Here is a 16,150-nt window from a genome sequence, read left to right as displayed (position 1 = left end):
GTCAGCTCGGGGGTTTGAACTCACAACCTTCCGGTTACTAGTCCAACGCACTAACCACTAGGCTACCCTGCCGCCCCGCATACCCTTTTCCTTGAGGGCTTGAAATTCAGTATTTATGTGATGGACGATAAAATAACTATTTCTGTAAAGTTCAGGCCATATGTATGTGTTATTAGTTAAGCACACCATTCGCTTCACATTGTTTGAATTAAATGTGCCAGTTCCAAGTGTAAATCTTGTCTCCCTCCATTGAAGTTTCAGACCAGTGGAGGGCAGTAGAGTACTAGTCTACAGCTGTGTAAGAAGCAATGCCTTTGGAAAGTATGGCACCAGCTGGCAATTGGAAACACAAAGATACAAGACTGGTTGAATGTAGACTGGTTGAATGTAGACTGGTTTAACATGAACTGAAATCTTGAGACCTCAGAAAAGACATGGATAATGAAACCAAGCATCTAGTAGGTCCTGACCATTGATGCTGGTCCCTGCTGCTGCTGCTGCTGACATGACCAGGTTGTCAGTCAGTCTTGGTGGGTCTGGTCTGTGGGAGTGACATCACCCCAGTGGACACCTGTTCTGTAGGGGGGGGGATGTGGGGTGGGATCCTTTTATCTGCTCTATTGGGTTGGGAGGCCCTGAGAGGGAAGAATGGGGGGTGTCAAACAGCTGCGTGTCTCTCCTTGATTAATAGATGGCTTATGGGGGACAGACAGTACTGGGGCTGCTGAGCCTGGATCAAATGGGACAAATCAAGTGCTCTGGTCCTCATTATCTGACTGGTCGCCCTGTGTTAGTTCAGTGTCCTCAGTAAAGCGTTTGGTGGTATTATCAGATCAAAACAGATTAGATAACTGAACACTGTCCATCTTTTCCAGCTTTCTCAATTAACAGCTTAGCACTCAAATCAACAAATGATGGTTAACTTAACAGCCGGGCCATTTAGCTAGATTATAAATGTTCTACTAGCTTATCCAATTAAACACAACTGTTCAAGGTTATCAAATGAACAATGAGATGATCCTATTGGCTCTATCCTCCCCAGAGTCCCCTCCATACCCCTCCATGGCCCTCCATAACCCTCCCTCTATGCCATAGTCAGGGAGAGGCAGTGACGACAGGACCTTTCTTGAGAAATGTGAAACTAGACAGCGCCCAGCTCTCAACAATGGTACTCATATTTCGGCCAGCCTTGTTCACGGTATGGCTTAATGGCTCCTGGGCAAGGGGATCTGTCCCTCAGGACCAATGTGTGATTGTAGAGAGGGAGATGTTGTTGAAGGAGATGCTAGGCTTCAGACGGACTGTAGTTCCCTGTGGCCTGTTTGCCATTTGACAGGCTGTCAGAGTAGCATTAGGTATGTACTTCTGAAGATGGTAGTATGGGTAATCCACTTCCAACCATTAACCACATGAATCCTTTTTATTGTATGGTAGGGTATAGCGGGATTTACATGTGTTGAAGGAACGATGAGTAGAAGGGAGGGTTTGTATGTGATTTTGTGGCTACATGCATCCATATGAAATCATATCAAGTCAAATGTTATTGGTCACATACACGTGGTTAGCAGATGTTATTGCGAGTGTAGCGAAACTCCACAATAAATGCCTAATACACACAAATCTAAGTAAAGGAATGGAATAAGAATATATAAATTTAAATATATGGATGAGCAATAACAGAGCGGCATAGGCTAAGATGCAATAGATAGTATAGAATACAGTATATACATATGAGATGAGTAATGCAAGATATGTAAACATTATTAAAGTGTCTAGTGTTCCGTTTGTTAAAGTGGCAAATTATGTTAAGCCTGTATGTAGCCAGCAGCCTCTCTGTGCTAGTGATGGCTGTTTAACAGCCTGATGGCCTTGAGCTTGAAGCTGTTTTTCAGTCTCTCCGTCCCAGCTTTAATGCACCTGTACTGACCTCGCCTTCTGGATGGTAGCAGGGTGAACAGGCAGTGGCTCGGGTGGTTGTTGTCCTTGATGATGTTTAAGGCCTACCTGTGACATCAGGTGCTGTAGGTGTCCTGGAGGGCAGGTAGTTTGCCCCCATTGATGCGTTGTGCAGATCGCACCACCCTCTGGAGAGCCCTGCGGTTGTGGGTGGTGCAGTTGCCATACCAGGCTGTGATACAACCCGACAGGATGCTCTCAATTGTGCATCTGTAAAAGTTTGTGAGGGTTTTAGGTGACAAGGCAAATTTATTCAGCCTCCTGAGGTTGAAGAGGCGCTGTTGTGTCTTCTTCACCACACTGTCTGTGTGGGTGGACCATTCCATTTTGTCCTTGATGTGTATGCCGAGGAACTTAAAACTTTCCACCTCTCCACTGCTGTCCCTTCGATGTGGATAGGGGGGGTGCTCCCTCTGCTGTTTCCTGAAGTCCACGATCATCTCTTTTGTTTTGTTGATGTTGAGTGAGAGGTTATTTTCCTGACACCACACTAGGAGAGCCTTCACCTCCTCCCTATAGGCTGTCTCGTCGTTGTTGGTAATCAAGCCCACTACTGTTGTGTTGTCTGCAAACTTGATGACTGAGTTGGAGGTGTGCATGGCCACGCAGTCATGTGTGAACAGGGAGTACAGGAGAGGGCTGAGCACGCACCCTTGTGGGCCCCCAGTGTTGAGTATCAGCGAAGTGGAGATGTACCTTCCCCACCTGGGGGCGACCCAACAGGAAGTCCAGGACCAAGTTGCACAGGGCGGGGTTGAGACCCAGGACCTCACATTGATGATGAGCTTGTAGGGTGCTATGGTGTTGAATGCTGAGCTATGGTCAATGAACAGCATTCTTACATAGGTGTTCGTCTTGTCCAGATGGGATAGGGCAGTTTGCAGTGTGTTGGCGATTCAATCGTCTGTGGACCTATTGGGGCGGTAAGCAAGTTTAAGTGGGTCTAGGGTGACAGGTAAGGTGAAGGTGATATGATCCTTGACAAGTCTCTCAAAGCCCTTCATGATGACAGACGTGAGTGCTACAGGGGGATAGCCATTTAGTTCAGTTACCTTTGCATATGATTGTGGCAGTGCATAGGTAGCCACATTTTCTGTCCTAAATGCATGCAGGCATAAGTGATTGTGTGGGTAGTGTGGAAGTAGTGAACCTGTATGTTTGTAGCACAGGAGGCTGGTGGCACCTTAATTGGGGAGGACGGGTTCGCGGTAATTGCTGGAGCAAATTTGGTTGAATCTTATCAAATACAGTGCATTCGCACACTTTGACTTTTTGGCAAAACTGTTTTGGTGACGACATGATTCCATATGTGTTATTTCATAGTTTTGATGTCTTCACCATTATTCTACAACGTTGAAAATATTACAAATAAAGAAAAACCCTTGAATGAGTAAGTGTTCTAAAACTTTTGACCGGTAGTGTACATATACTATTTGACAGCCACAAGGCACCCACATCTCAGAGAAAGAGCATTAGTTCCATTACATTGCAGTAGTAAAATATCATTTTTAAAGCAACATTCTCTCAGTGTTTGTTTTAAAATTGAGAGAATAGGGTCGGCTCTAGCATGTCTAGCTTCTGTTCAGGCAGTGGTTTTCTTCTAAGGCCTGGCGCCCCCTCCCCCAAACCCTTGTGGAGTTTTTGAGTTGAGGTGGCAGGCTGCCATGTCCCTGTGGCTCTAAAGCAGGGGTCTCCAACCTTGTCTAGCATGAGAGCTATTTAATTTTTTGTTTTTGCAAAGTACCATTTTTCTTTCTAGCTTTCAAATATACAAATTCTCCTATTTCCTCTCCCCTTCAACACCTCCCCCGGTCCTTAGTGTACAAGAAAAAGTAGTGCACTATGTTTTCTGTCAATATATCTGGTAAAATAATGGTTAATAAACATCTGTAAAGGGGGGGCTATAAAATCTGTGAATTATATATATTTACCCAAATGATGTTATGTTTTATTTTTCCTGTTTTTGGATTTGTGCTAGTTTTTCACTCTCAAAATTACAATTATTCATAGAGAAAAAGGGAAATTGGATGTTCTGAGTCTATGTCAATGATTATATCACATCAGAAGACCATTTTCTTTACGCCTGGAAGTAAACTAACAAATTGCGCATCTGGACCTTTATTTGCACATCTAGCAAGTGAGGAATGTCCATCTGTTTTTTTTTAACCTTTATTTAACTAGGCAAGTCAGACAGATTTGTACCTTGTCAGCTCGGGGATATGAACTTGAAACCTTTCGGTTACTAGTCCAGCGCTTACTAGGCTACCCTGCCGCCCCAATGTGCAGGTCTAGTGATGGTTCTGTACTGCTGCTGCTCATGTCATGGCAAAGTAAGCTAATAACAAATAATATATACAAATGATATACTTACTCATGATATACTTCTGCCAGGTAAGCCTACTTAATTTAACATTTAATTTAGAAGGTTTTGGTAAAAGTATTTCTGTCAACCCAAAAGACTGTTATCACATCAGCTGGCTGGCTACACACAGAGTGATAAATAAATGCGCGCCACACAGACAGACAGGGGCAATATTGCTGGACATTAATTGGAAGATATATTGTGTTAAGTTTGGCTTTTTAAGCCAATAGTGGCTAACCAAGGGTGGGATAGTGTCAATTTGGTGTTGATTAGTTAGTAGCTGGGAGCTTGTGGTTGTCTGATCTTTGGGAGATTTGTTTATGTTAGTTTGCGGTGGAAAACATGAAAAATTGCTTGTCCTTTTAGCATTTTTTGGCGAGCTAATCATATGTGGGCTCAAAGCTACTGGTAGCTGGCGATCCACCTGTTGGAGACCATCTGCTCTTAAGCATGCCAATGATGTTGGCATGCAGGGCAGCAGATATCACAATTACATTCTATTGTTGATGGTGAACCAGATCTTTCCACCGTGTTTAAACCAACATGGGTCCCTACTTTTATTAATGGTGGTTCCACTTGCTTCTTGGAAACAGGTTAAATAGTAACCTGCCATCTGAGTGAATTGAAATGCCTCTTGGCACTGAAATGTTCCCCAATGAGATGGCTTACTTCAGAAGGCCAAAGGTTTGTTTAGTAAGGCCCAGAATACAACACAAACAGCAATGATTATTGAGGCATTATGACCCTGCTCGTATTTCTACTTAGAAAACGTTCCGTGTGACACAATTAGCACCTTGGGCCAGGCTTAATCAACCCTCTCTGACCCAGCAACACAAAGATGTTGAACTAGCCGACTGCCGGATTAGATACAAGAGCCATCCAGGAGCTAACTCTGTGCTGCAGCACAAAGCCAAAAACATACAGCCAAGCAAGACCATCACACCACCTGTATCTACTTCATCACCACCACAGGCTGTATGTACCCTGATGTCTCCAGTGATCCATAATTGGGCTTTATCTGGTGGTAACCTAGATCTAGGACCCTGGTTGAGTAAGAGCGTTAGACCAGTATCCAAAAGGTTGCTGATTTTGAATCCCTGAGCTGACTAGGTGAAATGGCACCTCTGTTGATGTGCCATTGAGCAAGGCACATAACCCAAATTGCTCCTGTAAGTCCCTCTGGACTAAAATGTAAATGCAATCCCTCCAGGGTAATGTGGGTCAGTTATTTCTCCCCAAAGAGGGCAGTGTAGTGAGGTTTAATGAAGTTAAGTTTATGACTAATGGCTCTGTTCCACTGGACTGTGGAACACTGTGAGAAGTCTGACTTCTGACCTCTTGGCCACTGGCCACCAGCCACAGAGTTAAATTAGACCCATTATCTGTCCGTGGACCATGCCTATGGCAATAACTCACCCAGGGCTGGGACAGGGGGGGGGGGGCAGGGGTGGAGGTGTGTAGAGGAGAGATATGATCTGAGTAAACATTTTCCCAAGCACATGTTCGTCTGCACTCCCAAATGATGTACTCTCTGTTGTCAGAACCACAAAACGTGTCGTTTGATATTTCAGGAACAAGACATAATGGGAGAGGTGCATGCATTGTGACGGGGGGATACTGGAAAATCACGTTGCCAGTATGTATTTGATATGGCATGGCTACACAGGAATGGGGTCAGACTCATTAAGGATTGGGCTGTGGCTTAATGGGACAAAATTAAATGAGGGTTATTGGATAGTGCTGGTGGTTGTATGGTATGAGGTGGATGTATAGGTTATACCACATTGTTAGGAGGTGGAGTGATGTCTGTGTGTGTTTCTAATGTGTTGGGGTATGCACCAGGCAGTACCCTCATTGTCAAGATGTTTGTTGCGCAGATGACAGGCCCGGCCAGGGGAAGGGTATGTTTGGGATGAGGTAGGTCTTGATTTTCAGAGGTTTCATGTCCAGAATGCTGGCCTCGCTGCCTGCTGAAGTGATTTCAGGCGGTTGTATTAAATAAGAGGTGGTATTTCTGGGGACTTAAGGGTGCAGAACAGGGTGAGTCTCAGTTCTATGATCCCAACACTGAGGCATGCCCTTCCCGGCCTCCAGGCCTGGTTACTGACCTTCAAGTGACATCAGAATGACATGCTCACAGAGGCTGAGCTGTAAATTAGACAGGAAGGAGAGAGAAGAGAGCGAGAGAGTGGGATAGAGAGGGGGGAGAGAAGAGAGAGAGGGAGGAGAGAAGAGAGGGGGGACAGAGAGGGGGGGGGGGGGGAAGAGAGCGAGAGAAGAGAGAGGGGGAGACCGAGGGATAGAGAATTAGACATCATGTTCAGGGAAAACGTTTAAGGATATCACTGGTTGAAATAAACCAATTATTACAACTGACATAGAGAAAAGCAAGGAGAGAAAAGCTGACCGTAGCAGTTTAGTCAAAGTATGAATTTGGTATAGTTTTTATAAATATTTAGGAACAACACAATGTATATAGTTTGATGACCACAGCATACAGCAGGGATCATCAACTACTGTCGATTCAGGCGCGGGACAATTTTTTTCTTGAGCGGCTGGTCAGGGGGCCGGAACATAATTACAAATCATTGTAGACTGCAAATAACCCCAAACAGAAATAATATTTGATGAAAACATAACAATTTCAAACCTTGCTTCCAGGTGTAAAATGTTTAAATATGTTTGCTCAGAAAACTTGGGGGAAGGAGGGGCAAATTAAGTCACCCGCTGAGCATATTCGGTCCACGGGCAGCCAGTTGGGGAACCCTGGCATACAATATCCCTTTGGAGACAATGGCATTCAGTTTCTCCATTGGATTTTTGTGTGTTGAGTGTTGAGTATATCTGTGTGTGCTCCTTGAGTGGTCTGAACAGAAATTGACTTCGTCACTACTTGTATTTGTGAGAAGTATTGACATATCGAATGCACCAAGCTGTCTGTTTAAACTACTAGCACACAGCTCAGAGACCAGTGGTGGAAAAAGTACTCAACTGTCATACCTGAGTAAATAGGAAATGACTCAAGTAAAAATGAGACACCCAGTAAAATACTACTTGAGTAAAAGTCTAAAAGTATTTGGTTTTAAATATACTTATGCATCAAAAGTAAATGTAATTGATCAAATACACTTCAAACATAAAAGTATAAAATATACTTAAGTATCAAACATAAAAGTGAAAGTATAAATTATTGCAAATTCCTTATATTAAGCAAACCAGATGGCAATATTTTCTTGTTTTTTTAATTTACGGATAGCCAGAGGTACACTCCAACACTCATAATTTACAAACAATCATGTGTATTTAGTGAGTGCCCCAGATCAGATGACCAGGGATATCCTCTTGATAAGTGCGTGAATGTACTACTAATGGACTACTTTTGGGTGTCAGGGAAAATGTATGGAGTAAAAAGTACATTATTTTCTTTCGGAATGTAGTAAAGTAAGAGTTGTCAAAAAATATAAATAGTAAAATAAAGTACAGATACCCCAAAAAGTACTTAAGTAGTACTTGCAAGTATTTTTACTTATGTACTTTACACCACTATCAGAGACCCATGCGTACCCCACAAGACCTGCCACCAGAGGTCTCTTCACAGTCCACAAGTCAAGAACAGACTATGGGAGGTGGGTGCACAGTAGTACACAGAGGCGACGTTGCAAGGGTCATGTGACACGTGTAGAAGCTAACCTCATGGCGTCCTATGTTTTGATTGGCTTGAAATGTGTCCGTTGGCTTGCGTTTAAAGTCGAGCCCCTCCAACCTCCACCCTGGGGAGCATTCCTAGGCCATGGTCAAACTACTTGTCTTTCACTGACACCGCCACCCCAGTCCCTCAGCTGTCAGTCCTGTCAAAACACTGTCTCACCCTTTGGCCCCGGGGTCAAAGGTTAATGAGCTCTGTGACAAACTCAACACAGAGAACAGCACTCAGAAATCTAGGCCTAGATTCAATCAGATCAGGTGTTAACAGGCGATAGCAGACACCCGCATAGCGGATGTTTTGGCAGTGTTGGAGGTGGAACTGTTTTACAGCCGTCAAATCGGTGAGCAGCTGCTCTTGAGATCATTGTCAGGAAGCCATAGCCGCCCCATTCGTGTTAGAAGTTCAGAACGAAAAACTGTGTAATCTAGAAATAATTACGCTCAAGTAAACAAGGCTGCATTGGATTTCTGTTAATGTGACTCTGTGAAGCCAATGGCATTGTCCACTTTAGCTAGAATGCCAGGAACCGCTTGTGGATTTGACAGCTCTAACGCAGTTCCACCCCAGACACCGCCAAAACAACTGCTATGTGGATGTCAGCTAAAGCAGATCTAATTGAATAGAGACCTTAATAAGACAAGTGGAACTGTAGCCTTGTCGTCATCACTGCTCTCTCATCACTGCTTATTCATTAGGGGATAGAGATTTTTTTAGTAATCTCTCTGTTTCCTCTCCTTCTCTCTTTCTCACTCTCGCTCTCTCTCAATTCAATTCAAGGGGCTTTATTAGCATGGGAAACACGTCGCCAAAGCATATGACAAACAATAAACAAAAGTGAAAAAAAACAATAAAAAATGAACAGTAAACATTACAAAAAAACGTTTCTCTCTCCCTCTGTCTATCCATCTTTTTCTCTCATTCATTCTGTCTCTCTCTCATTCTCTTTCTTCTTGGTCTCTAAATAGCACCTCTGCCCAGCACCATGTGGCCATCCTAAGAAGATGTGGAGACCACAGTCAGTAAACCATGAATGAGAGAGCTGTGTGGAATATGTAGCTAAGCTGTTCCTGTAGACAGGCAGAACAATCAGGAGTAATGCCAAACTGTTCCTGTAGACAGGCAGAACAATCAGGAGTAATGACAAACTGTTCCTGTAGACAGGCAGAACAATCAGGAGTAATGCCAAACTCTTCCTGTAGACAGGCAGAACAATCAGAACTAATGACAAACTGTTCCTGTAGACAGGCAGAACAATCAGGAGTAATCAGAATAATTACTCACAGCTCTACTTCAGTGGTCTCCCACCACCGGAGAAGTCTTCTAGGACAGTGTTCAGTGACTGTGCTCTGAGGTGATAATAACGGTGCTAAGTCAACCCACCTGTTGGAACAGCAACAGTCACACAGATCATTCAGTTCTTTTCATGACCCCAGACCACAGCCACTTATCACAAGTTGAGTAGAGCTCCACCAGATCCCCATGCAGACTGTTTGATGAACTCTAGGTTGATCATGATGAATTTAGATTGGAATCTGCCTCTTTATTTATGGAGATTGTATTTTTGCAGTTGTTTCCCTTCTGATCTCTTTAAGCTGAGACTCATGACCCCTGCCATTATGACCATTCATATCCAATCACCTAACCTCATAATCCAAGCTGACCTTGCGAGGAGGAATGACAAGCAGAGCGATAGGGCTGTTCTGGCATTAGATAAGGCCTCTTCTCCCTCCCTCAGCTTATAAAAGGGGACCCATAAGCTGTTCTGTGGAGTCGAGCTTCACACAGAAATAGCCGCACTGTGTCCTTGTCTCAGGTGGAGCCGGGGACGAGGGGTGAGTTTGGGGTTGGGCTTGTTGTTGACAGGACGCAGAGCTACAGCATCTCCGTTTGCATGCCCCAGATTAGCACCCTTATTTCTGAACCACAGGACCATGTCACCCACCTGTCCACATCCCTCTGCTGCAGAGGTCACCCCCACATACACACACACACCATGACACATGCTAATCACATACACACACACACACACACCATGGCACATGCTAATCACATACACACACACCATGACACATGCTAATCACATACACACACACACCATGACACATGCTAATCACATACACACACACACCATGACACATGCTAATCACATACATACACACAGCATAACACATGCTAATCACATACACACACACACCATGACACATGCTAATCACATACACACACACACCATGACACATGCTAATCACATACACACACACACCATGACACATGCTAATCACATACACACACACACACCATGACACATGCTAATCACATACACACACACACACCATGACACATGCTAATCACATACACACACACACACCATGACACATGCTAATCACATACACACACACACACACACACCATGACACATGCTAATCACATACACACACACACACACATAATACACATGCTAATCACATACACACACACACATAATACACATGCTGTACGTAAATACATTCAAATTACAGTCTACACACATGCTTATCATGTACTGTACACCAAGAGTTCCACATCACGTTACATACACATACACTTCTCTACCTGTCCTACCACTTACATACTGTACTATGTGTCATCACACGTGTCATACAGCTGAATATGAGCTGCCCAGTCTGTTGTCTTATTTGTCTTACGCTCTTAGAAAAAAAAGTGCTAGAACCTAAAAGGGTTCTTCAGCTGTCCCCATTGGAGAACCCTTTGAAGAATCATTTTTGGTTCCAGGTATAACCCTTTTGGGTTCTATGTAGACCTCTTTCCACAGAGGGTTCTACCTGGAACCCAAAAGAGTTCTACCTGGAACCAAAAATGGTTCTACCTGGAACCAAAAAGTGTTATCCTATGGGGACAGCAGAATATCCTTTTTGGAACCCTTTTTTCTAAGAGTGAAGGTTGCGGCCCATTCTATGATTGTAACCAATAACCCTCGGATACAACTGCATAGTTCTCTGCTGCCCACAAGTTGCTGTGGTAAAAATTACCCAGTACAAAATTAAGTTATGTGAATTTACCACTCAGTTGGAGTTTCCATCATCATAAGTCTCTCTCTCTCTCCCCCCTTCTCTACCTCTCTTTCTCTCTCTCCTCTCTCTCTTCCTCATATCTGTTTGTGTGTCTCTCTCACTTATTGCAGCTGTTAGGGCAGAGAGGGGGTAGAGAGGGGGCCCTGTCTGCCACACAAGCGTTTCCTGATTAGCAGTCATTAGTGGTTATTATGACTCCGCCTGTGTGTGGATCTCAAGTCCCATTTAAATGCTGTTTATAACCCTCTCACTGAATTATCCTCCATTTAAAGGAAATCATAGTGGCTTACTCTGATGCAGTGATGAATTACTGAATACAAGTTCTAATTAAATGTGTTTTTTCCTGAAGTTGTCAGGAATTCTGGCAGCAAGTCTCTCTTAGCAGCTGTTAGAGTTCATCACAGTGCACACCATTTCCTAGTTTCAAGCAGATACAGAGAAGTTGGGAAGTTAACTGTGTGTGTATGTGCGTGCATGCATGGTTGTGTTACGCTGTGCCTGTGTGTTGTTCAGACCCCTCATGGACAACTTAACTAAAATGCAGTTGTTTTAACCCCTGCGACACACAACCCAAACGGCACCATCTGTTAAACCCCCACTTTATCACAGGCCCATTACCCGTTCATACAGAGTGATGTGTAAACATTTTGGAATTCCTCCATCCAATTAAGAGAGCCGTTTGCAAACCAGTGGATTGGGTTTCCTCTGCACTTACAGCACTGGTAATGGAGACAGCTCTAAATGTCCACTAATTAGCCAGAGAATCAGAGACATCTGGGAGATAAACGCTGTAGCCCACTGAACGTGGCCTGGTACACAGCAGAACACGTCACACTGCACAGATCTACAGTATTAAAGGACACTCATAAACCACAGACAAATCATGTTCAGGGACAGAAGTTTTCTCTTGACCCATGCGACCTGATCTTGTGACCTAACCCATGTGATCTGATCATGTGACCTTATCATGTGATCTGACCCATGTGATCTGATCAGGATAAACTCCTGACCCATATCGTGGAGTCTACAAGGAAGACTAATGAAGCTCTCGTCAAATATCTGAGCTTTCCCACTATCCTCATTTCCCTTTACAGTACATGGACGATAGTAAAACGTTTACAAAAATAAGTTGAATTTGAAAAATACTTTTAACATTGCAGAACCAATTTTATTTCTGTAAACTTATGTTTACAATTTTTATTTAAAAAATAAAGACAAATGGCTTGGCCAAAATGATTGGCACCTGGAGCTAGTACTTGGTTACACAGCCTTTGGCCAAGATAACTGCAGACAAACACTTTTTGAACGGTGCCCTCCACCAACTGCTGTTTTCTGCTCTTGCCATGGGTTACCGACGCTATTCAGATCTGAACTTTTCATTGGCTACTCCAGAAAAGTCCCGTGTTTATTCTTGAACCATTCCAGGGTGCGTTTGATGTGTGTTTGGGGTTGTTGTCCTGCTGGAAGATCAACCTTCAACGCTGGAAGATCAACAACCTTCAATGCTGGAAGATCAACAACCTTCAACGCTGGAAGATCAACAACCTTCAACGCTGGAAGATCGACAACCTTCAACGCTGGAAGATCAACAACCTTCAACGCTGGAAGATCAACAACCTTCAATGCTGGAAGATCAACAACCTTCAATGCTGGAAGATCAACAACCTTCAACGCTGGAAGATCAACAACCTTCAACGCTGGAAGATCGACAACCTTCAACGCTGGAAGATCGACAACCTTTCAGAAGTCTCTAAAACCTGACCCTTGGCAACACAGTGACTAGGGTCGAATTTCAATGACAGACTCTTTAGGCATCTCCCGGCCTACGTCACTACTCTAAAATACTAAACAGTATCTACTTTAGCAAGATGTAGATTATGGAGGTTGTTTGTAATGAGTGGCTAGGTTGCATCAAGTACCTTCAATAAAATCTCTGCAAAGGTTTTTTCCTGTAAACTTTGGTTTCGAAATGTGACGTTATGGCATAAATGCCTCGTGATTTGTTAGGAGAGTCCTGGGATTTGTTGTCTTCCCTTTATCGACGTAGGTTGTGACATAGTTCCTCTATGCCAAAAGAGTCCATCATTGAAACCGTACCCTAGTCACTGCTTTTGCCTAGGGTTGGGTTTACGAGACTACACAGTTTTATAAAATGTAAACTTGTTGCATAATCCAATGTCTATTTGTCACGCCCTGTCTTTGTGCTTGTCTCCACCCCCTCCAGGTGTCGCCCATCTTCCCCATTATCCCCTGTGTATTTATACCTGTGTTCTCTGTTTGTCTGTTGCCAGTTTGTTTTGTTTCGTCAAGAATACCAGCGGTTTTACCTCTGCTCCTGTCTCTTGTTTGTGCCTGCTTTCTAGTTTTCCCATTTTTGATCTTTCTGCCCGCCCTGACCCTGAGCCTGCCGTCCTTTACCTTTGCCCCACTACTCTGGATTACCAACCTCTGCCTGACCTGACCCTGAGCCTGTCTGCTGTCCTGTACCTTTGCCCCACGACTCTGGATTATCGACCTTTGCCTGCTTTGACCTGTTGTTTGCCTGCCCCTGTTGCTGTAATAAACATTGTTACATCGACAGTCTGCATTTGGGTCTTACTTGAAACGTGATTCTATTGATTCATCCATTATTACTTTGTTCACAATAACAAGATCACACATTATAGATCTGCTCACGGCACCCCCTTGAGAATATAAATTATTCATGTTTAGCCCAATATGGTAAAGCACCCTTAATGAGAGTCTAGTTTGAACAAATACATTGTGGAAAACAGAACAAAACACCTTATACACCTCCTAACCTAGGCCTGACTTGTCCTAACCCCTCCCAAGCCAATAACCCAGGGCCACCTGTCTTGTAATAAAGAAGTCCTCTTAGCAATAGAAGACTGGACAAATACAGGGGTCTGTTTATGTTTTATAGATGGAGGAAAGTAAAGATGGGGAGTTGAGGCTAACATGGCTACAGATAAGAAATGGGCATTGTTTGTTTAGAGTCCTGTCCAAACAGAGGCATTAATGAATTGAGAGGTGGAGAGTCCTGAACACCTCACTACTGTCCTCATTAGCAGGCTTACATTCTCAGGGGGCAAAGGCAAATATACATTTACACATTCACTCCCCAGTCTGGCCCAGCGTCACTAGCAGAAATAACAGTGTTGCACAAAGACCTGGTATTTACCCTGCTTTAATGGAGGTTGCCATGGCGTTTCACAAATCATTGTAATTATGCTCACCATGCGGGTCACCCATGGTAACCGGCTGGTGGAAGGGTAGCATGGGGGGGTTGACTGGAGAGGAGGGAAAGTGATAATCTGTGATAAATAATAGGTTGAATTGCTGAATATAAAGCCCTTGATTACCCAGAAAATGTAAAAGAGGGCTTATTCTTTAGGCTTACTTTTCATCGGTTAGGGAAGGGTGGGAGAGGGCTTATTCTTTAGGCTTACTCTTATTCGGTTAGGGCCAGGGTGGGAGAGGGCTTATTCTTTAGGCTTACTTTTCATCGGTTAGGGCCAGGGTGGGAGAGGGCTTATTCTTTAGGCTTACTTTTCATCGGTTAGGGCCAGGGTGGGAGAGGGCTTATTCTTTAGGCTTACTCTTATTCGGTTAGGGCCAGGGTGGGAGAGGGCTTATTCTTTAGGCTTACTTTTCATCGGTTAGGGCCAGGGTGGGAGAGGGTTTATTCTTTAGGCTTACTCTTATTCGGTTAGGGCCAGGGTGGGAGAGGGCTTATTCTTTAGGCTTACATTTCATCGGTTAGGGCCAGGGTGGGAGAGGGCTTATTCTTTAGGCTTACTTTTCATCGGTTAGGGCCAGGGTGGGAGAGGGCTTATTCTTTAGGCTTACTTTTCATCGGTTAGGGCCAGGGTGGGAGAGGGCTGACCAAAGGAATACCAAGGGACAGAGAGATACAGTATATAGAGAGATGAGCAACAAAGAGAGACAGGTTGGCTGCTTTGAATGCTGAGCCCTTGTAGCCTTGCTCTGTTTTGTTAAATTACCTGGAATTCATTGCAGAGGTGTCTGTGTTCATTGGATTAGAAATTGACTGGTATAATTATGTAATTGGTAGAGCTTTATCCTCGAAATAAGCTGTCAGCTGGTGGAATTGATTTATTTCCCTTCCCCACTTCTCTGACATCCTCATTTCCAACCATAATAACTGACTAAATTATACTGTATAGGCTGCAGTGCCATCATATGGCATCTTTCCATTTAAGTGTTGCCTGTATAGTAGTCATTAAACCTTCCCAAGAAAAACAACTATATCAAATGTCTATATACCCACAGCCTGGACTTAGAGTTGAGTTGAGTTACCATTTTCTAGCATAAGGGACGTGTGAGTCTGTTATTGAAGGCAGTGGGATTGTAGCTAGTGGTCAGATATCAGACATTGTATGAGATGAACCAGGTCAAATGAATGGGAGAGAAACCTGCCACATTGTACGAGAGTTGAGGGGATCATCATTAAATACGATCGAGAGATTCATTCCTCGTTTCATTTCATTCACATGGCACTGACTTCTCCTCTGTTGAGTAATTTGCCTCAATAAATATTTTTAAAAGGACAAATATTGCCCAGATCAATTTGTGTTTGTTCTGCTGGTTAACCATGAAAGGTGCATGCTGCTACAGCCATACCTGGCTAGGAATAGTGATTCATTAGTTGTGGTAGTGAGTGGGAGTGTCATACCAGTGTGACTTTAGCTCATTTTGCCAGGGGAAAGGCAGGTGCCAATTAGATCTGAGTAAAGGTTCTTCTATACATGCACTTCTATTATAAAGTGTATTATGAAACCGCCATCACAGGACGAACAGCCCCACTCCCCCTTGCCCTGCCCACTATCCTGATGGACTAAAATTGCTCCAAGTAGACGGGATTGATTCAATGGTTTCTACTGATTTTGAAAGAAACCTCTGGTTTATAATGATACTATTCAAGCTGTTACAATGGATACTGATTTGAGATAGACAGTTGAGAGCAACAGAGTGAGAGAGGGGGGGAGAGAAGGAGAGAGGGTGAGGAGAGAGGGGGGAGAGAGAGAGAGACGGAGT

The 16,150-nt window shown here is 43.8% G+C and overlaps 1 protein-coding gene across 3 annotated transcripts in view; it reads left to right on the top strand.

Annotated features, from left to right (window-relative positions):
- LOC116358317 (pyruvate dehydrogenase (acetyl-transferring) kinase isozyme 3, mitochondrial-like) overlaps positions 1 to 13,568 on the top strand; it is a 35,145-nt gene extending 21,577 nt beyond the window's left edge. For all 3 annotated transcript variants that reach the window (XM_031809604.1, XM_031809605.1, XM_031809606.1), the window contains one exon: positions 13,456 to 13,568. In XM_031809604.1, coding sequence (XP_031665464.1) covers positions 13,456 to 13,553 — 98 coding nt within the window. In that variant the 3' untranslated portion in view covers positions 13,554 to 13,568. The remainder of the gene's footprint in view (positions 1 to 13,455) is intronic.
- The last annotated feature ends 2,582 nt before the right edge of the window (positions 13,569 to 16,150 follow it).

This window comes from Oncorhynchus kisutch, linkage group LG29, assembly GCF_002021735.2.
Source record: "Oncorhynchus kisutch isolate 150728-3 linkage group LG29, Okis_V2, whole genome shotgun sequence".
Classification (NCBI taxonomy): domain Eukaryota; kingdom Metazoa; phylum Chordata; class Actinopteri; order Salmoniformes; family Salmonidae; genus Oncorhynchus; species Oncorhynchus kisutch.
The sequence above is the reverse complement of the archived record's forward strand: the minus strand, read 5'-3'. Positions and strand labels throughout refer to the sequence as shown.